Source organism: Carcharodon carcharias, chromosome 5 (assembly GCF_017639515.1).
Source record: "Carcharodon carcharias isolate sCarCar2 chromosome 5, sCarCar2.pri, whole genome shotgun sequence".
In the NCBI taxonomy this organism is placed as follows: domain Eukaryota; kingdom Metazoa; phylum Chordata; class Chondrichthyes; order Lamniformes; family Lamnidae; genus Carcharodon; species Carcharodon carcharias.
Genome location: NC_054471.1, coordinates 110,420,570 through 110,442,035, shown reverse-complemented (window position 1 = coordinate 110,442,035; position 21,466 = coordinate 110,420,570). Strand labels below are relative to the sequence as shown.

At 45.6% G+C, this 21,466-nt stretch overlaps 1 protein-coding gene across 1 annotated transcript in view; it reads left to right on the top strand.

Moving 5' to 3' along the window:
- Positions 1–21,466, top strand: part of gckr (glucokinase (hexokinase 4) regulator) — a 95,624-nt gene that overhangs the window by 21,938 nt on the left and 52,220 nt on the right. The window contains 4 exon segments of the mRNA XM_041187374.1: positions 1,416–1,521; positions 12,299–12,417; positions 15,612–15,709; positions 19,872–19,880. Of these exon segments, the coding sequence (XP_041043308.1) occupies positions 1,416–1,521; positions 12,299–12,417; positions 15,612–15,709; positions 19,872–19,880 (332 nt within the window).

The window sequence follows — 21,466 nt, the reverse complement described above, 5'->3', positions numbered from 1 at the left end:
GATCACAGAGCGCTCCAGGATAAGGGTAAGTGATGTTAGGTGAGGATGGGGCTGGAGGGAGGGTGTTTATTGTGGAGGTGGGTGGGGGGGGCGTGGAATGCAGTTGCAGGAAGGGTAAGGGAATGGGTGTCAGTGGCCATCCACCTGCCCCATCTCCACGCCCTCGATCATGCACAGATTAGTGCAGATTGAGGGAACCCCTCCCTTCAGCTGACATGCAACTCACACAGTTTTACCAGTCATGCAGGCTGCATGTCGGCAGGCCTGCCTGGAGTTTGAAAGATTGCAGCAAAGGCAGGAAGATGCCATTATGTGGTCATTAATTGGCCACTTAAGAGATCCAAGTGGAGACGGGACTGGAAGGTCAACCATGGGCCTTTCTGTCTAGAACTTGCTTCCTGTGAAGGCAGGATGGCACTGGATATCAATCCTGATGCCAACCCACCAAATCTTTAGGCCCCACGCTTCCCTCCTTGTCTCCTACTGGGGTAGGGGGGCAGAAGATTCTGGAGTAAGGTTGCTTACCGCCTTAACATCGTACAATTGCATATCATTCCATCACAAGACTGCCTGCTTCCACCTCAAGAACATTATCTGCTTACCCCTGCCCTCAGGTCATCTGCTGCTGAAACTCTCAATCATACCTTTGTTACTTCCAAACTGAGTTATTCCATTGCTCTCCTGGCCAGTCTCCCATCTTCCACCTTCAATAAACTTGACTTCATCCAAAACCGTGCGGTCCATGTCTTAAGTCCCATATTGTATAATTGACTCATCGCCTCAGTGTTCGTTGAGCTACATTGGCTCCTAGTCCAGCAATGCCTCAAATTTAAAGTTTTCATCCTTGTTTCAAATCCTCCATAGCCTTTCCCTTCCTAAATCTGTAACTTCCTCCAATCCTACAACCTTCTGAGATCTCTGTGTTCTTCTAATTGTGACCTCCTCCATACCCTCAATTTTAATCACTCCACCACTGGTGGCCGATCCTTCAGCTGCTATAGCCTAAGTTATTAAATTTCATCCTTAATTCTCAGCCTCACTACCTCTCCCTCCTCCTTTAAGACTCTCCTTAAAACCAGCGCTTTGACCAAATATCCCCTTAAGTGGCGCAATGTTAAATTTTTAAGATAGCATGTTATACTACATTAAAAACACTACGTAAATGCAAGATGTTGTTGTTGATTTGCCCTACCTCATACTTTACTTTTCAATGTTATAGTTTAGTCCATTCCAAGCAACGCATGGGCATCAATTTTCCTGATCATGAAGCATGATTATTTAAATATTGTTTATCAGATTTGTTTCAAATTTGAGTGATGTCAAAAGAATAATGGTGAATGGGTCACATGAAATATTTGCTAGACTTTCAATGAATGTATTTATTAAGAAAGCTGTTTAAATGTTACCTTTTGAAGACCTGACCAGATAGAGGGATGGCACTCAACATTTCTTCGAGTGGCAGAAAGAATTCAGAAGTTGCAAAAGTTACGCCAGGTATATGTCATTAACCCTGCTGTTGGGGTAAGTATGGTCTTCCAACTATTTTTCTCTTGACAGATACATAGAAGCTATTCTTCAGAGAAATTTAGTTTCTGGCATTTCAAAAACAAAGAAGCAATAAAAGCTACCTTCAATCCATTAGAGACTGGAACTAGGCAGTTCAAATAACATAAACTCTTAAGAGCAAAGTTAGTTAATCTGTTCTTCTAAAACTAAAGGCATTGTGGGAATAGTTGTTATTTATAATTTGGTATTATAATGCCAAATTAGTTTTCTTATTATTGTGTCGCTTCTCATGTTGTGAAGAAAATGTGTAGAACTAGAGTTTACTGTCTGTTCACTGGTTTGTATGTTACTAATGGATTGGATGGTGAAAAAACCTCTGTTACAGATCAGTGAAACCAAATGTTATGACGATTAGTAACAAAGTCAAATCAAATTCTCCTAATATTTAAATATAGAAATGTAACTATCAATGATGAGATAATGTTGCAAATGCAATCTAATTTTCATATGAATAGAACTTGAAAAATTAGATGATTTTCTTTTTTCTAAGTACTAATATAGAGGTACAGTTCTTTAGAATTATGAGATTAAATTTTCCTCCTGAGGCATGTTTGTCATGGGAACTACGATGGGACATAACCTCTGCCCTCTCACCCCCATCCGACTGTGTTAGCATCAGCAGTCAAGGTATCTGGGTTAATTGGAATAATATTGTCAGCATCTTTTGATTGGGAGCATGCCTATTTAGGGATAGAAAATGTGATTCTGCTTTAGGATTTAAATACCTAGAGCAATTTAAAGGCAAGGTTTTGACTGAAAGCAAGAGTGAACACTTTGGTTAATAACACTCGAAGCTGCCAGTGGAAGTGCTGCTGACCTAATTAAAGCAGAGGAGAGAGGCTTCGCTTGGGATCGAGCAGCAAAGTTCCTCTAAAGGAAGTGCTCATGCCCAATGGAAGGAGATGGTCAAGTCAGCTGCTGTCAGCTCATATATGGCAGCAAAGTGCCCCTGTTTGGTCAAGCATAGTAAGGGGAGACAGTACATTGTCCAAGATTGCACTGTTCCAAGTCCAGCTGCTACTTACTATCACCTTCCGCCCACTATATTGGAACAGTTAGCTAGTAATGCCCAAGGCCTCTTTTCACTCCCAGCCTTCACAGAATCACAGAGTGCAGAAGAGGGCCTTTGTCCCATCGAGTCTGCACCGACACGTGAGAAACACCTGACCTACCTACCTAATCCCATTTACCAGCACTTGGCCCATAGCCTTGAATGTTATGACGTACCAAGTGCTCATCCAGGTACTTTTTAAATGGTGTGAGGCAACCCGCCTCCACCACCCTCCCAGCGCTTTCCAGACTGTCACCACCCTCTGGGTAAAAAAGTTTTTCCTCACATCCCCCTGAAATCTCCTGCCCCTCACCTTGAATTTTTACCCCTCGTGACTGACCCTTTAAATAAGGGGAACAGCTGCTCCCTATCCACCCTGTCCATGCCCCTCATAATCTTGTACACCTCGATCAGGTAGCCCCTCAGTTTTCTCTGCTCCAACGAAAACAACCCAAGTCTATTCAGCCTCCCTTCATAACTTAAATGTTTCATCCCATGCAACATCCTGGTGAATCTCCTCTGCACCCCCTCCAGTGCAATCACATCCTTCCTATAATGTGGCGACCAGAACTGCACACAGTACTCCAGCTGTGACCTCAGCAAGGTTCTGTACAACTTCAACATGTCCTCCCTAATTTTGTAATCTATGCCTCGATTGATAAAGTAAATGTCCCATATGCCTTTTTCACCATCCCACTAACATGCCCTTTCACCCGCAAGAGTTTCTTTGCTCATTGCATAGATCCAGTCTACAGGAAACCTCACATGGTACGTAAGTACTGAGTGGCCCCCAATACGGTCTGCACACTTACATTTGGATTTGATCAGAGGGTACTCTCACTTTTTGTACTCTTAAAGAAAGCTACCAATAATGTAGGAGATTTTGCAATCAGTGAGTACATACTTCCCCAAAACTCTCTAAACCCATACATGGAGGAAAAGTTAGAGCTCCGAGAGAAACAATCAAAGAAGGAAGTCAGAGTCAGAGAAGTTCAGAACGTTGGTACCAGCAGGCAGTTCTTCCGCTTTTCCTTCTCAAGCTATTATACCTGAACTACTTGTCAGCAAACTGCAGCATGAAATTTTAATGTCACTCATTCTGAAAATCACATTCTACACATGCTCTCTGTTCAATAACCCATTGTATGGAATTACCTGGAAAAACTCAGCAGGTCTGGCAGCATCGGTGGAGAAGAAAAGAGTTGACGTTTCGAGTCCTCATGACCCTTCGACAGAACTGGGTGAATCCGAGGAGAGGGGTGAAATATAAGCTGGTTTAAGGTGGTTGGGTGGGGGGAGAGAAGTGGAGGGGGGTGGTGTGGTGTAGGGACAAGCAAGCAGTGATAGGAGCTGATAATCAAAAGATGTCACAGAAAAAAGAACACATAGGTGTTGATGTTGGTGATATTATCTAAACGAATGTGCTAATTAAGAATGGATGGTAGGGCACTCAAGGTATAGCTCTAGTGGGGGTGGGGGGGGCATAAAAGATTTAAAAATAATGGAAATAGGTGGGAAAAGAAAAATCTATATAAATTATTGGAAAAAACAAAAGGAAGGGGGAAGAAACAGAAAGGGGGTGGGGATGGAGGAGGGAGTTCAAGATCTAAAGTTGTTGAATTCTCTCTCCCCACCCCCCCAGCTCCCCCCGCCCACCCCCCCCCCCCCCCCCCGCCCCCACCCCCCCCACCCCCACCCCCACCACCTTAAACCAGCTTATATTTCACCCCTCTCCTCAGATTCACCCAGTTCTGCTAAAGGGTCATGAGGACTTGAAACGTCAACTCTTTTCTTCTCTGCCAATGCTGCCAGACCTGCTGAGTTTTTCCAGGTAATTCTGTTTTTGTTTTGGATTTCCAGCATCCGCAGTTTTTTGTTTTTAACCCATTGTATGGTCTCTTCTTCTCTCCGCTGAATATAACACAAGGCAAAGGTACGCAATTTACTAACATACGAACATACAAATTAGGAGCAGGAGTAGACCATGCAACCCCTCATGCCTACTCTGCCATTCAATAAGATCACAGCTGATCTGATTGTGGCCACAATCCCACATTCCACCTACCCCCGATAACCTTTGAGTCGCTTGTTTGTCAAGAGATGCGATATAGTATGATGATATATTATGCCCCCTCTGCTTGCAGCTCTGCGAGCTTTTGTTGTAGGCATAATCAATTATCATGTTCCTGCCAACTACCAGCTTTCAATAATCCACCTGATCACTAGAAAAAGAAAAGATAGACTCACATTCATGTAAAATCTTTCACATCCTCAGGATATCCCAAAGTACTTTGTAGCTGATGAAATACTTTGGAAGTGCAGTTGCTGTTATAATGTAGGAAGCACAGTAGCTAATTTTCTCACAAAAAGCAATATGATAATAACTAGATAAACTGGGTTGCCAGTGATGTTCATTGATGGATAAATATTGGCCAAGATATTTCCTTCAGCTTTTCTTTGAAATAATACCATCATTTAGATCAACCTGCAAGAGTACACAGCTAGCTTCCATTTAATGCTGCATTTGATAGACAGCAACACCGACAGAGCAGTACCCACTCAGTACTGCACTAGAGAATCACCTTGGACTTTATGCCTAATAATCTGAAGTTGGACTTGAACACGCAACCTTTGGATTCAGAGGCAAGGGCTTTATCAACTGAACCATGGCTGATGCTAGAGATTGAGCCAGAGAGAAGTGCACAGGTCGAGGCACATAGCACAAGTTGGCACGAAGCAGAACACATTCCTCTTGAGAAGATCAGGAAATGTCGCTTCTTGTTTCAAAAGCTTTGGGATCCACATGTCATGGGTCTTGCTTTTAAAAGCAAAATACTTGAACAGCATGAAAAGTATGTACAGACATTGGGGATAATCCCCAACACTGCAGCAGTTGGTGGGCCTGTTTGGGGAGTTTACTGTTTATGTCTGTAGCCTCTGCAAGATAATTTCACAGCAGTGCAGTCCCTCTTGGATCAGGTGACAAATCCAGGTGACTTGCAGCCATCTGAACAACAGTATGTGGGTGGAATCACCCCAGATTTGCAATAAGTGCAGTAGCAAATGGGAAAAAGGATGTTTTACCTGTCAGCTGCAATGGCGGCTTTTCGTGCTATATCATTCCTTTCTCGGCCCATCCCACCTCATTAATTATACATTCATGACGAACATGCCAGCTCGCTGGCGGACAGAGTCAGATTTTCCTGCCACGCTTTCTTGCTCTGGGCGCTATATTTAACGTGCACCAGAATGCAGCCTACTTAACGTCTCCAGGCCAGGGCTGATCCAGGCAGCAGATGGCCCTAAAAATAAAGAAGGCGACAGCCGCCAAATTTGGTGATGCCCCTCTGGGGCGCCTGCTGGATGCAGTGGAAGGCCACCATGATGTCCCTTATCCCCGCTCTTCATATGAGGTCCACCAGAGTCACCAATCCAGCCTGGGAGGTGGTGGCAGTGGCAGTCAGCGCCACCAGAGCACAGAGGGGGTCAGCCATCCAGTGCAGGAAGAGGATGAATGCTCTCATCCGTTCCACCAGGGTAAGTCAACCACCTCATCACTCTCAACTCACACACTCACAAACACATCACACATCCACAAGGATCTCACAACTCAAGGGACAACACCACTAACTCTCACATCTCCATCAGGCTCATATCTTCTGGAGCTCGCATCCTCATCCTGTCCATGACTCCGCTCACCACACAAACATTCCACGCAGTCCCATGCCTCCTGCTCACAATCTCTCCATCTATATTTTGCAGGAGAAGCTGGCTCACAGCAGCAGGGAAAGGTCCCAGCCGGGGGTGGAGTGGCCCATGTTAGACCCCTCACTCACTTTGAGAAGCATGCCATGCCACTGACTGTTGAGGACGTGAGCTGTGCCTGCAAGGATGGTGAGGTCGGCGGAGAACGCCCTTGTGATCCTACACTATATCATCCCTCTCTCAACACAAGCATGAGAGCTCTCTCTCCGGCTTTTGACTCTGCAGCCATGTGCTAATTATCTCTAATTTGGTTCACTGGGAACCCTGCCAAGTGACACCCTAAGCCAGCCAATCCCTCAGCTCCATCCATGTCCTCACCTCCAGCCAAGAGGACACCTCCTCCATTGAAGATCTGGTATTAAGCAGCTGGAAAATCTGTCACAACACTCACCCACACTCTCCTACTAGTGCAGAGACACACAGCCCGGTGGGACCTAGATCTAGAGCAGGTTTGGGTTCACAATCTGGTGATCACCACATGGACATGTGTCTGCAGCAGGGGGAGGCCGGTTTCAGCAAAGCTCCCTGACACTTGAGCTACTGGGGAAGAGGCATCTGTCAGGCCTGAGTCAGATGTCGGGCCTCTGGATTTGACCTTCACACTCATCTTGGAGAGTCAACAGAAGGTGGAGGAGCATCACACAGAGCTGTTCAACAGAGTGGATACAAGTCAGAGGAGTCGTCCGCCTGCTCTCTGATGAAGTGGTGCCTACATGTGCACGTATGGTAGCCTGCATTGGAAGGAAAGCGGACGTCATGGAGACCCTGGTCCAGCAGACCATGGCGATGCGTGCAGACCTGCACTCCATTACAGGAGCCATTGATGAGTTCCTGCAGTGGCAACGCGAGAGGGAAATGGGGCACCTCGACATCCCTCTAGATGCTTCTTCCCCTCAAGGACTCAGGCTGGTGTTTTCGAACACCTGAAGGGAGGATAAAGCGCAGTTGGACACCCCAGGGTCATTCACTTGGGAATCTCCAAGTTCCATTTACCTATGACCTCCTCAACATCATCCTCTATCACTGCAGGGGTAGCAGCTGCCCACAGGAGGACAGCCAAAGCAAGCCAGGGCCCTCAAGGCCTTGGCTCTCCAGAGGACCCACACCAAAGTTATCAGAGGAAACAGGACCAAACATTACACAGGTTGTCTCCACCCTTGCTGCTGATGTCAGAAAAAGTGGTAGGCCAAGAAAAATTAAGAATTCCTGATCACAAGTGGTCGCATGGGTGAACACATTTTGCCATTTTATAATCTGAAAATACATTCATTTTCACTGAATAATGTGTAATGGTGTCATTCAGCTTCATTTGCAGGCTTTGCAAGTCTTCCCCCTGCATTCCCCACCACCTCCCAGCTCCCCAATCCCGCCAACTAGCAGTTCAGCTGCACACAGCTGACCCGCGAGTGATTCTGGAGGAAGTGTGTGTGTGGCAAGGCCTTTCGGAGCCTCGTGCGATCACTCTCCCACACACACGGATCCATCCTCCATCACACTCATCTCAATATCCTGAGCATTTTCACTGCTGCCTGCTGGGGTTCGCTTTCAGTTGTCCATCTGAACTGACCTGCATCTCCGCCCACCCACTGATCACACTCCCATGCAGCATCTGTGCCCATCTAACACGAGGCTCCGCTCACTTTCGATTTGAGAAAAATGGTAGCCATCACGTTTCTGCTCAGCTCCCACATCCTTTCCCCTCCCCCAGTCACCCATGCCCTCTCCCCCATCATTGCGTATCCCTCCAGCATCACTTTCCACCTCCCCACCATCAACTGCCAACCCGAATCCTTGTCAGTCTAACACATTCCCTATCCTCCTCAGAATTCCACCCCCATCCACTTTTACCTCCCCGAACTCCTCCCAGGGTCTGTGTCTGCCTCTTAGTCCTGACCAACTATCTTCACCCTCCCTTCTACCACTTCCATCACACCCTCAGACTTCCACCTGGCTCACTCTGCCCACTCTCATACTCACCATTCCCTCCTACCATGCCTACCCTCAGTTCGCTCCCCAGGAGGTAGTCATTGACTCCACGATCACCCCCCCCCCACCTTGCACATTCACATGGACATCCCCCCCCCGCCTTACTCCCTCCTCCACCCTTGCTCTTTCCTCACCCTGGACTCCTCCCACCTCCTAGACTCCTCCCCCCCTCCAAACTTCTTCGCCCCTCCGAACTCCTTTCCTTAGACCTTCCTCTCCCTTTACACCTATCTCCCCAGATGCCTCATTCTCCCCCATTTCACGCTGCTCCTCCCGCACTTCCCTCAACCAATCTCACCCCCTCGACACCTTTGATCCCCTCCTGCCAACATCATCCCACCGTCCGAACCTCACCCCACCTCTCTCCCTCCACGATACACTTTCCTCTCCAAGTCAAACCTAGGCTTTCCTCTCCACTCCCTCCAATCACCGGTAGCGGCCCTTGGCCAATATACGGATACCCCAAAGCAGACCTGAGACATCAACAGAGACCTCACACCTTCTGTGAGCTGCTTTGCAGCAGAGCCATGTCCATCAGAATCCACCCAGCCTGCGATGCATGTATTCCCCCAGGGTCCGGTAGCTGTAGGGCTCCAGCATCTTCTGCTCCTTGGATGTCCACGATCTGAGCAAAGCCTGATGGTAAAACCCGACTTCTGTACGTCACACTTGTCCACGTGTTTTGGGCTGGTGTGTTTTCCCACTGACCTGGGCAGTAAATATGGTGTGGGGGACAATTCCAGCAAGCAGGCAAGTTGATCAGATGCAAATGCATTGATATTTGGTTCCCGACGTTGGATGGTGGGAAAGGTGGCCTACCATTGTCATGCGGAGCAAGCGATCACAAACTGGTTTCACGATGGCGTAAAACCAATTTTTGGCCTTCTCACCATATTGTCTGCTCACACCCACCGTAATGCCCGACGCCAGCGTGGGCAGAAAATTCTGACCTGTGTTTCTATTTTTCATGTTTAAGCTGCTACCAAAGAGGGTTTGGATGCCAGACAATAGAAGGCCATCTCTTATGGCCTCCATGATATTGGGATGAGTGGGGGTAAAAAAGATACGAAAGGGAGAAGTGTTTGTAAATGGTAAGACGTTGTGGGACAATATTAGGCTGATTAATGTAAGGTTTACTCCTGTAAATGGGATGGCAATGGCACAAAAATTGAAAGGAGAAGGAAAACACCTTACCATATTCCTAGGCAAACCTTGATTTAGATGACCAGCTTGCCCACCAGCAACAGACTGGGCTCAATGAATGTATTTAAATAGGCATCAGGTTACGCAGTTGAGACCTTAAAGTGATTTAATATCAATGAGCACTGCCACTGTTCTTTCAAAACTCACCCACCATTCATGAACTGTACAGGTCAGAAGGCAGTCATTTCCAATGCTACTTAAAGGGACCTGCTGTAACATAAAACATGGCAAAGGCTCTGGAGATGTTTTACTGCTTGTTTAGAGTGACAAGTTACTATATTTGAAATGATTGTATTCAAAGGTTGAATTACCTTCTGAAATCTTAAGGGGTACTGGGGTAATGCACTTTTTACCAAAATGGGCATCCTTCCAACAATACAATTTTGGCTAAAGGAGAAAGATGAGCAGCAACTGAAGGTAAGGGCACCGAGAACTACAGCAGCAGGAATACCAGCTAGCAGGAATCCTTACTGTCCAAACTGAACCTTCAACCCAGGTTAATATACTGTACCTTTGTCTTATTGAGGACTGGTGCATTAGGACACTAGGCTTCTCTAGGGAGGCTGTCACAGAGTTGTGTTACTCTCTGCAGCAGGACCTGCAACCCACTTGCATAGTTGACACTGCATTGCCTAATGCTTTCCTGGGTGAGTGCAGGCGCTCTTAAGATGAAAGCATCATGCAAGCCATCAGGAAAGCAAGCATGAACTTGAGTGATGTAATGCATCTGGTCACTAGTAAACTTGAGATTCAGAAAGTGCAACCCTTTCAAGTTGACGTAGGTGATTAAATTTAAGAAAACATGTATAGTCATGCAGGCAATAAGTGACTCCTTACTTTGAGGTGCCTTGCAATTCCATAAATTTATAGGCCCCAGCCATGCTGCTTCTGGGGAAGTCATGAACTAGTTGTGCAACTGCGATTTGCTTCATGCATCTGCACAAAACTGATTGGCTAACATTACTGATATCTAAAGTGGCGGCAAGAATGGCATGAAAGTGGAGGACAGTTGTGGCCGCTGACAATGATGTCTTGTGGAGGTGGGCTGTCGAGTGCATTGCAGAATGTGGCATAATTAAGTGGCTTCCATTGGTGAAGTGCAGCATCTGGAATTATTGCTCCTGGGTCAGCGAGAAGAAGGAGCATTCTGGGCCTGTACATTCAGGAGTTATGCACATCAGCAGGTGCCATGAGTCTCCTGTGCTTCTGGGCCAACCATTCCTAACTCCATTGTATCTTCCTTTCTTCCCTTAAAAAAACAACACAGGGTATTCTCGATGAGAAACACATTCTGGCATCTATTGTGCGGTAGGATGGAAAGGGGCAACTGGAAGGAGACCCAACCTAGTAGGCAGAAAGATACATAGTGAAGCAGTTGTCAGCAATGAATATGTGCCTCAGTGCTGGGATCTGGGGAAGAAGTCTGCATCCTCCCCAAAAAGCATTTTTTTCTTATTTTAAATTTGATTGTCCCCTTTAAATGGGTCTGAGGGGTACCTTGTTGGGGTCACTGTTTTCTCAGTGTCAGACAGGCTTCGAACCCCTGACTGCATGGGCAGGATATTTCCCCCGTCGGGGGTGAAGTTGAAATGCGGGCGCGTACAGGCGTGCCTCCAATTGGCACCCCCAATTGGAGGTGCGGCGCCATTTTATGTGACATCCGCATGGAAGCGCTATGCGCTCCCTGTGTGGGCGGGGAGGAATCCCTAAATCTGAGAGTGCGCTGTTTTGCGCATGCGCATGAAAGGGCGCAGTCATCTCCCTGATGTTAAGTGCTACCTCAGGGAGATCGTCTCTACAGTAAAAAATATTAAAAATAGAAAATAAAATTCCCTGACATGTCCCCTCATGTGACACTGTCACATGAGTTGGGACATGTCCATAACTTTGCAAAAAACTTTAATTAAATTTTTAAAAACCTACATGAAACCTCATCCCGTCTGTGGATGAGGTTTCATGCTTATTCTAATGCCTGCCAGAGCTCCTGGCCTGCCCGCCAACCTTAAGTTTGGACGGCAGGTCCACTAATTTGTTTAATTACTCTGTCATTGGCCTCACTTGGCCATTGACAGGTTGGCGGGCACTCAGCTGATTTTGCTGAGTCCCCGCCTACCTGAAAATTTAAATGGGGTGGGATGACGTTAGAAGTTCCGCTTGACATCACTGCGCGTCATTTAACGTGTCAGCGAACGGGACCCGCCCGCCCGCCCGCTTGCCGACAGGAAAATCCTGCCCAATGAGACGAGTAGATGCTGAGGATGTGCCCAGTGTGCCTGTGCCTGTCTGCCCCATGCTAAATACGTCCCAGCCCTTGCACAGAACACACTGATCATGGTAAAGTCAGCATCAGAGGGCAGTCGTGTGCATAATCCAGGTGTAATCCTGCCAGGTTCTAAGAAGAAAATTGCAGCCCACAGTTTTAAACAATTGCTCTGCCAGATTTTTAGCATGTTAAAAAGTGGAGTAATTTTGAGTTTCTGGAGTGTTTTTTTAAACCAATTAAACCAAAAATCACATATTTACCTTCAAAGCTATGTAGAAAAATCATTGGGATATTCAGACTGCAATGAATTTAATTGCATTATAGAACACGAACAAAAGTATTCTAAGTGGAACTATGCAAACAATCTTGTTGGGCTGGAAATATTTTGAAAGTAAATTCATGTATGCACAGAATTGTAAAACTACATTATTGTTGTAAAACTACATGGAATTAAAATCTTTCAGCCTGAAGGAATTGCCAGATCATCCCGTATGAAAGGTGGAAGTGTCACCAAAATCCTCCTGGAAACCATTTTCCTGGCTGCACACAAGGCTATGGCAAACAACAGTGACATCACAGATGGGTATGTCCTATAAATTCATGAATCATTTCCTATTTGAAACTAATTCATCCAATTGTTTCCCCTCTACTTGTAAAATGCCAGCAATTGAAAATGAAGCAGAAAATGCACAGCAGGCTGATCAATTTGAAAGAGAATAGAATAAAATGTTGCATGTCTGCTTTTATAAGCTTTCAGTGCATTTTCAGCATTTTTTTGTATATATGTACGTGGAAGATTCCCCACCAGGCAGTTCCTATATGGTGAGTTCATAATTCAGCTGGCAATCAGAGAGACTGAGCGGATGAACTTTTTCAAGTTGGCATGCAGTGAATAATGAAATGCTGCAAGGTTCAGAGCTGGGGCCTCATCTATTTACAATCTATACTCATGACTTAGATGAAGAGACAGAGATTAATGCATCAAAGTTGGCTGATGATACCAAGCTACGTGGAAGGGTAAACTATGGAGAGGATGCAGAAAGGCTACAAAATGTTATAGACAGGTTAATGAGTGGACAACAAGATGGCAGATGAAGTATAATGTGCTGAACCGTGGAGTTGTTCACTTTGGTTGTAGGGACAGAAAAGCAGAATATTTTTTAAAAGATGTGAAACTTGTAAGTGTTGATGTTCAGAGACTGATGTGCTCATACAAGGAATGCAAAGAGTTAGCGTGCAGGTGCTGCAAGCAATTAGGAAGGCAAATGGCATGCTGGCCTTTATTGTAGGGGAATTGGGGTACAAGAATAACAAAGTCTTATTGCAGTTGTACAGGGTTTTGGTGAGGCAACATCTGGAATACTGTGTGCAATTTTGGTTTCCACATTTAAGAAATTATATTGGAGCTGGCACATGAAGGATCATTAAATTGGTTCCTGGGATGAGAGGGGTTGCCCTCGGATGAGAGGGGTTGCCCTCTGATGAGAGGCTAAATAAATTGCACTTACATCCTCTGGAGTTTAGAAGAATGAGAGCCAATCTTATTGAAACCTACAAAATTCTGAGGGGGCTAGATAGGGTTGATGTTGAGAGAGTGTAACCACTGGTTGGGTTGTCTAAAACACAGGGACGCAGTCTCCAGATAAGGAGCCAATCATTAAGGACTGAGATGAGGAGAATTTACTTCATTCAAAGGGTAATGAATCTTTGGGATTTTCTACCCCAGAGGATTGGGGATGCTCCATAGTTAAATACATTTAAGGCTGGGCTAGACAGATTTTTAATCTCTCAGGGAATTAAGGGATATGGGGAGCACTCAGGAAAACTGAGTTGAAGCTCAGGATTAGACATGATCGTATTTAAAGGCAGTGTAGGCTCAATGAGCCATGTGGTCTACTCCTGCTCCTATTTCTTGTGTTCTCGTAAGAGAGCCCATTTCCTTTCAAAAAAATCAGAACAAGGATCTACTTCTGCACCCTCCTAGCAGCCAGTATCAGAGTGCTGTTGACAGAAGTCTGACAACTGTTTGGTGCAATGCCACACAGGTTGGAAAATGGTGGTGCAGACTGAGAAAAGATGGTGGGATTAAATAACTTGAATGGAGGTGGGTGAAGCACTGGGAGCAGGGAGCAAGATAAGCAAGGCGTAAGGTTAAAGTTTTGTAAGAAAGCTTTTACTTTCTTTCATTGGTTGGAAATAAAACATCAAGTCAACAAAAGCACCAACTGCATCAGTACATACTGTAAGGTAGCTGCAGTATACAAAATGCAGAAATGTTTGATAAAATAGTATATTTTGGATGAGTATTTGTTGCCCAATTGGTTGCCTTAAATTGCTCAAGTTCAACATGGTTCATTCTGACCCACATCTCTGTGATTATCTAATAAACAACTATATTCTAGAATGATTATAGGACACAATTATTGATTAAGCACTGAATGGTGTTTTGAAAATAGTACCCTAAAAACGCTGTATGGTATTTATTTTAGTTTTTAATATATATAAATTATATGAGAGCAACAGATGTTTGATATTTGATATTTTATTAATATTTAAAAAGATTTTTTAAACCAAATTTAATTAAAGCAGAATGCAAATTAATTTATAATAGGAATTTGAAGAAAGGGGCATTCTGTTCCTAACCAGCCTTTTAATATCTCTAAAACAAAAGCAAAATAGTAAAGATGTTGGAAATATGAAATGAGAACAGAAAATGCTAGAAAAACTCAAAAGGTCAGGCAACATCTGTAGGGAGAGAAAAAGAGTTCATATATCAGATCTTCCACCACATGCTGCCTGACCTGCAGAGTATTTCCAGCATTTATAGTTTTTGTTTTTAATATTTTTATGTCATTGGTCAAGTGGGTCTTCTGGGGTGTCATAAAAATCCATTGAACATTAAAATTAAAAAAAGAATTTAAAAAATTGCCCCATCAACAGATGCTTATGTATTATAAACTCTGGCACCCCCTCCTGAGAAATTTTCCAAAAATTGCCCCCAAGCCAATTGAGAATCCATTCTCGGATCTCCATAATTCAAGCCTGGTCAGAGCAACAGAACAACAGAAGAAGTCATGTAGAGTTTTCAATTATCTTAGTATGAACCTAAACATCCTCTGGGTAATTTTACCAGCTTGTGTTCCCACTGTCGAGCCTCACCTGCTGAAAGTACATAATGGGAAACTCGAGCATTTGACAATTATAGCATTGATGGAAAATCACGATGGATGAACACCTGAATTTCCACACTGTACCCCTGATGTTGAAGATTTCCCACCAGGAACTCTCATTTGTAAAGCTCCCCTATAGTTCAATATGATTCACACTATCATATTGATTGTATGTTACAGTTCTTATTATGAAAGTAAGGAATTTCTACAATGTTTTTAAAAATTGCTATATAAACTGAAGCCAAAAATAATTATATATTTATTTTTCTGTTATTTATCTATTCATATTTGCAGTAGTAAGAGACTGCATATGTTCTATTTTTTCAAACTTTGGTTACAAAATACCATTTAATTGCACCTGATAATATGATCTGGTTATTTAATATTAAATCAGCAGGGTAGTACAAAGTATAATAGCAGTGGAAGTGTAGTTGGCTACTTAAATCTTCAAAGTGTATAACATTACTATTTTACCTGCACAAGTCCCAGAATTGGCTTAGATATGAAACTGATGCATATTTATTTTATATTGGAAAGATAAAAATCCAAAACAACCCAACCCTTTTCAAATAAAGAAGAACAAGTTTTGTTGTTTGGAAATTCACAGGTATCTGCTGGATTGGCTGAGAAGTTATGAAAAAGCCCATTCAATCACATATTCTCGCAATGAAACGACTGCTGCTTTAGTGAAACAAGCTGGTGCAAGTTAAGGCCACCAGAAAAAGTTCTTCACAGTAAATAATTCCCGGTCACGTGTTAACATTTATAGAACACCTACAATCTCCCCAAACAATTAGGTTGCAGTAGATTCAGAGGACGAACGTTGTGATCAGCTGCATCAGACATGTTTCTAAGGCAGATATCAGTGCAGATTTGAATAAGCACCAAGGATGGTACTGAACAAATTATGCCTCTGGTTTAATCCAGGCAACATTTTTTGTTATTAAGCGTTCAGTGTTTCAATCTGCAAGGAAGGCATGCAAGTTAGCACTGGGAGCTGCATCACCAAACCAAATGTTATGTTGACCAAGTTAGGTTAACAATGGGGTACTGCTGATCTGGTTAATGGATGATCCTTACCACTAATAAGGATGCTTTATCACACAAATGAATGAACTCTTGCTGAAAAGTATTTCCTGCCACCCAGAGAGTGTTGTGAGATGATATATTCTTTATCTTAACTTTTCAGGTAGAACAGAGCCTACACTGCCAATATCCTAACTGCTTTGAGTGGTACATGTGTCATAACCTCATGCTGTGCTTTTCTTTCATTTACCAATACTTAAGTGTGACAGTTTTTGCTTAATCTAAAATGGTAACTTTATTTTCTCATGTCAGGTAAAAAACTTACTGTTGCTGCTATTGATTCCTGCAACACTTTATGGTGTCTTTTATCGCAGTAGGGAATTGAATGATACCAAAATTGTAACGATCCTGAAATTACCTTGACATTCAACAACTGGCTTGCTACATTATTTCCCTCCTGTCAGCTATCACTGAAGGTATATCTATCCAACACTGTTTTATCATGGCTGACTGTAAATCCTACCAGAAACTAGTTGAAAATTAGGCTACCCAAGGTCTTAGAAACTACTGGAAATTTTCAGCAGGTTTGGCATCTGTGGAGAGAGAAACAAGGTTAATGCTTTAGATCCACAATATTCTGTCTGTGTTGGAAAAGGTTAGAGATGCAACAGGGTTTATGCAAGTATAGAGGCATAGTGAGCAGGGGAGAAATAACAAAAGGAAAGGTCTGAGATAGAGTGGAAGGCAGAAAACATTAATGGACAAATGGGATGATGGTGCAAGTCAAAAAAGGGGTAGTAATGGGACAAGCAAAGATACAAAAATGGGTGCAGGTGAACTGTAAATGGAAACAGCACAATCACCTGCTGTGCAAAGAATAGGAGTAGTGGTTATGATCTGAAATTCTTGAACTCAGTGTTGAGTCCAGAAGGCTTTGAAATACTGAAAATAAATATGAGGTGACATAGAAACATAGGCCTGAATTTCATGCTTGGCGTGCGCACCAAGTTGGTGGGAGCGGAAGTGGATGTTGCAAACGTGATTTCACGCTCGATGGCCAATTGAAGTCCACCCAGCATGAAACGTGTCTTCTCAATGGTCGGGAAGGGCCAGGCAGGGGTGGGGACCTGTCAGGTGATGGGTCCAATGGCGACCCGGTGAGTGCTTAAAACCGGCAGAGGCAGCTCCCTGAAGGTGGCCGGGGAGAATCTTTGGAGTATATCCAGGAAACTATTTCATACAAACAATGGCCTCACTGGCAGCTGGAGACATTAGGCAAGAGGGCATGTCAGGCGGGCACTTGGCCCCCCCATTTCTCGGATGAGTGCCTTGTGGAGGAGGTTGGTGTCAGGCGGGACACTCTAGTACCCAGGGATAGCAGGAGGAGGCCGATACACCTGACCAAAAAAGCCTAGAAGGAGGTGTAAGCCAAGGTCAGCAGCCACAACTTTGTGCGGCGCACATGGGTCCAGTGCCGCAAAAGGTTCATTGATCTGCTGGACTTGGCAGGGTGAGTACCGAGTTGGTATGGATCAGTGTGGAGAAGACTTAAGGGCTGGCTATCTCCCCGCCAAACTCAGGGGTGTTAGAGTCTGAGTGTCAACTGTCATTGACACTGGGGCTGGCCAAGGTGGTGAGCCCTGGCTGCCTGGCCTGAGCGCCTTGCAGGTCGAGGGCTACGACTCGACTGTGCCCTTTAAGATGTCGGGCGGGGGGCAGGAACAGTGGTAGTTTGCCAGGCTGCAATGGCGGTGCAGATAGAGAGTGGACAAATCAATGTTCCTCTGTCATTTCAGGTGAAGAGAAGCCATAACACCAATGAAAGAACTAAGACAGGTGGAGGTTCCCCAAACTTCCTCATCCTGATGAGTACGAGATGAATGACTTGGAGCTGGAGTGCCACCACCCGCCTCGCTCAGCCTGTCATGGAGAGGCAGAAGTCTCTGACGAAGGTAAGGGTGCAGTGCACAGAGGTGAGAATGCCACATGGTGCAAACATTCTTGTGTAGTATCATCATTAATGGGACCCTCAAATCTGAAGTCCACATTGATCATTGAAAGATGATGGCACCATGATGCAGATCTCCATTGTCTCACCAGGGCACCTGGCATGCATGGTGACAGTGTGATGAGTTAAACTAATGACGTTATTGTTCTCCCCTAGAATCGCCAGCTCACCCACAAATGCAGGACCCCGAAAAGCCACCCTTGATGCCAGAGGATCACTGGGCTTTAGATGCACTTGCATCACGCCCCCTCTCTGAACCAAGTACCAGTGCAGATACCGCAGATACATGGGCATTAGATCTTCAGCTAGAATGTCAGTGCATAGCGGTGAGGGCACTTCACATTCGTTTGAGGAGCAAGTGGAGGCAGAGAGTTTCCAGGGCGCTGGCAGTCGGAGGACTGCTGGAGACCAGGATCATGCTGATTGGAAGGCAGTTGATGAGTCTCTGGAGTTGTCCATTAGGAAGCAGATGCTGAATGTCCAGCGGGATGTGCGTGAGGATCTGGCAGAGATCCATGAGGGTGTGTGTGCTATGTTCTGTGTTGTGGAGGAGTCGATGCAGAGCCTGAGCACTGCATTTCAGGTGAAGAGAAGCCATAACACCAATGAAAGAACTAAGACAGGTGGAGGTCCCCCAAACTTCCTCATCCTGATGAGGTACGAGATGAATGACTTGGTGCTGGAGTGCCACCGCCTGAGCACTGCGGAGCCTGAGCACTGCTTTGACCCTCATGGCTGAGAGCACTGCCTCCTCCATTGAGAGAGTGGCAACCCTCATGGAGAGGCAGCTCCAGGAACAGAATCAAGGGTTCCTGGGGTTGCACTCAGGCCTGCAAACCCTCACACAGGCAATGCCCTCAACTGGTCAGTGCCAGTGTGGGAGATGGATGAGGCACCCAGTATCCCAGCTAGGTGCTTGTCCATCAATTGTAAGCAGGGAGGTCCAGAGTGACCTTGCATTGGCGCATGAGCTGCTTGTTGTCTCTGCGGGCTCCTCTCAGGGTGCTCTGAATGACGGCAGCAGCTCCTCCACTCCTCTGCCAGTGGCCGAGGCATCTGATGAGGCTACGATGACTGGGGAGATGCCAGCCGTGGCATTGGTCACTCCCTCCCAGGTGGGGCCTGCACAGGCTCCCCTGGCCAGAGGACGACAGCCAAATTAATCAAGGCCAACAAGACAGCAGATCAGCAGGCTGTCTCCAATGCCCCTGCCAGCGAGGAGGGCACAACAAGACACAGCACTCATAAACATAAGTTTAAGGCACTAGGAGCACAAGAGGGACTGTTCATGGGTGATCTTCTGTTCTGCTATGTTTTGTTAATATGTTTACTGGTGTAGGCATTAACACCAAATATAGGTATGTTCATTTGATGTGAGTGCCAACATGATATACATTTTGCTTTTGTCTTAGTGGCCTGAGAATTTTTCACTTGTTTTGTGGGTGCAGGGCACACCAATATCTCAAGTTGGACGTGAGTGGCTCTAAACTTTATTGCACGGGCATTGAGTAGAATTTGGGTTCAAAGGAAAGGGTCATTTCAGACATCCGGGATGGAGGCAGCAGCCCTGTGATGAGGTGGCAGCAGATTTTTGGCAGCCTAGCTGATGCAGTAGTGGATCAATCCGTCACGTCCTCACCATGCTCCTCACCGTGCTCCTCTTCTGACTCACCACGAGATTCATCATTTATGGCCTGTGAAGCTGCGTCAAGATCCTCTTCCTCCTGTGGGTCTCCCCTTGCCAGAGCCAGATAGAGGAGAGTGCAGCATGTAACCACAATCAGTGACACCTGCTCTGGGGGTGTATTATAGTGCTCCCCCTGAACGGTCCAGGCATCAGAAGTGCATCTTCAGAAGACCAATGGTCCCCTCTGCTACCACCCTTGTGGAGGCATGATGCCTATTATAACGCTGCTCTGCCTCTGTCCCTGGGTGATGGAGAGATGTCATTTGCCACCTTTTCAACAGGTAGCCCTTGTCACCCAGCAGCCATCCATCCAGTTGGGCTGGAGCACTGAAGACCCTTGGCACCTGTGACTGTCTGAGGATGTACATGTCATGGGAGCTGCCAGGGTGTCTTGCACAGATTTGCAGAATCTTGCGTCTTGTGTTTACAAACTATCTGGATGCACATCAAGTGGAAACCCTTCCTGTTGACAAAGGCACCTGACTAAACCGCTGGCGCCTTGATGGCCACATGTGTGCAGTCGATGGCACCCTGCACGCGATCCCTGCAATCACTGCAAAGCCTCTGGCTCACTCAGCCTGGCTGGCCTCGAGCATACAGGAATTAATAAATGTCATTACCCACCTGAACACAGCATCAGTCACCAGCTTGACGCAACTGTGGACAGCTGATTGTGAGTCTCCACAAAGATCCCACACTGATCCCTGGAAAGAGCCGGAGGCATAGAACTTGAGGGCCACTGTGACATTCAGAGCCACTGGGGTGGGGTGTCCACCCACACAGTTGGAGATAACCTCAGACCCAATCATCTGACAAATGGAGGTCACAGTGTCCCTGGAGAGGCGATGCACCTTGGACATGTTGAGGTAGCTGCAATGCTGACTGTAAATCCTGGCAGCAGAATAGTGGCGTCTTCTGCAGCCCCTTCCACCCTGGAATACTTGTTGGCCCTGCGCCCCTTGTGCCTGCGCCTCTCCTCCCACAGGTCGCTCCCCTGGAAGCTGCATTTGGACACCTGGCCTCCACTCCCTTTTGCCCCTCTCTTCCTCCTCAGAGGGGGTGCCACTAGCGGAGGATACAACCCCCATTACCAGGGTAACACAAGGCTGTCTGGTGCCTGGAAGGGTCCACATGGTCAAAATCCTTCTTGAGCCTTGGAGACTCTCCTGAGTCCTGAAATTGAAGCCTAGAAGTGCTAAGACTGAAGCTTAGAACAGAGATGAAGCTGTCAACTTCAAATAAGCAACTAGCAGCAAACTATCTCCTAAACTCCTCACTACTCACAATGGCAGTGAGGCTGAACCTTTTTAACCCGCCCTTGGATCAGGTTTTGTTAAAAGTGGGCTGCCCGTCTGCCCATTTTGTCCGTGCAATGAGCACAAAATCACATAGGCAAAGTAAAATCAGGATCAATTGCCTTTTTAAAGGCCTTAAGTGGCCTTCTAATTGTTGGCGTGAGCGGCTCCAACATACCCATTGAGCTTCATTGGAAAGTATGTTTTGCTGTTTGTGAGACTTTGAAGTGTACAATATTAATTGTTGCATTTGTCTGTATAACAGTGACTGCATCTCAAAAACAATTGACTTGTTGTAAAACATTTTGGGGGATCCTATAGTATGTGAAAGTGCTTCATATACATTAGTACATGCATTCTCATTCTTTAAGCTCAAGGATTGATCTAACGCCTCTTGACTCTTATGTACTCCTCCAAGCATATCAGATTTCTGTCTATATGTCAGA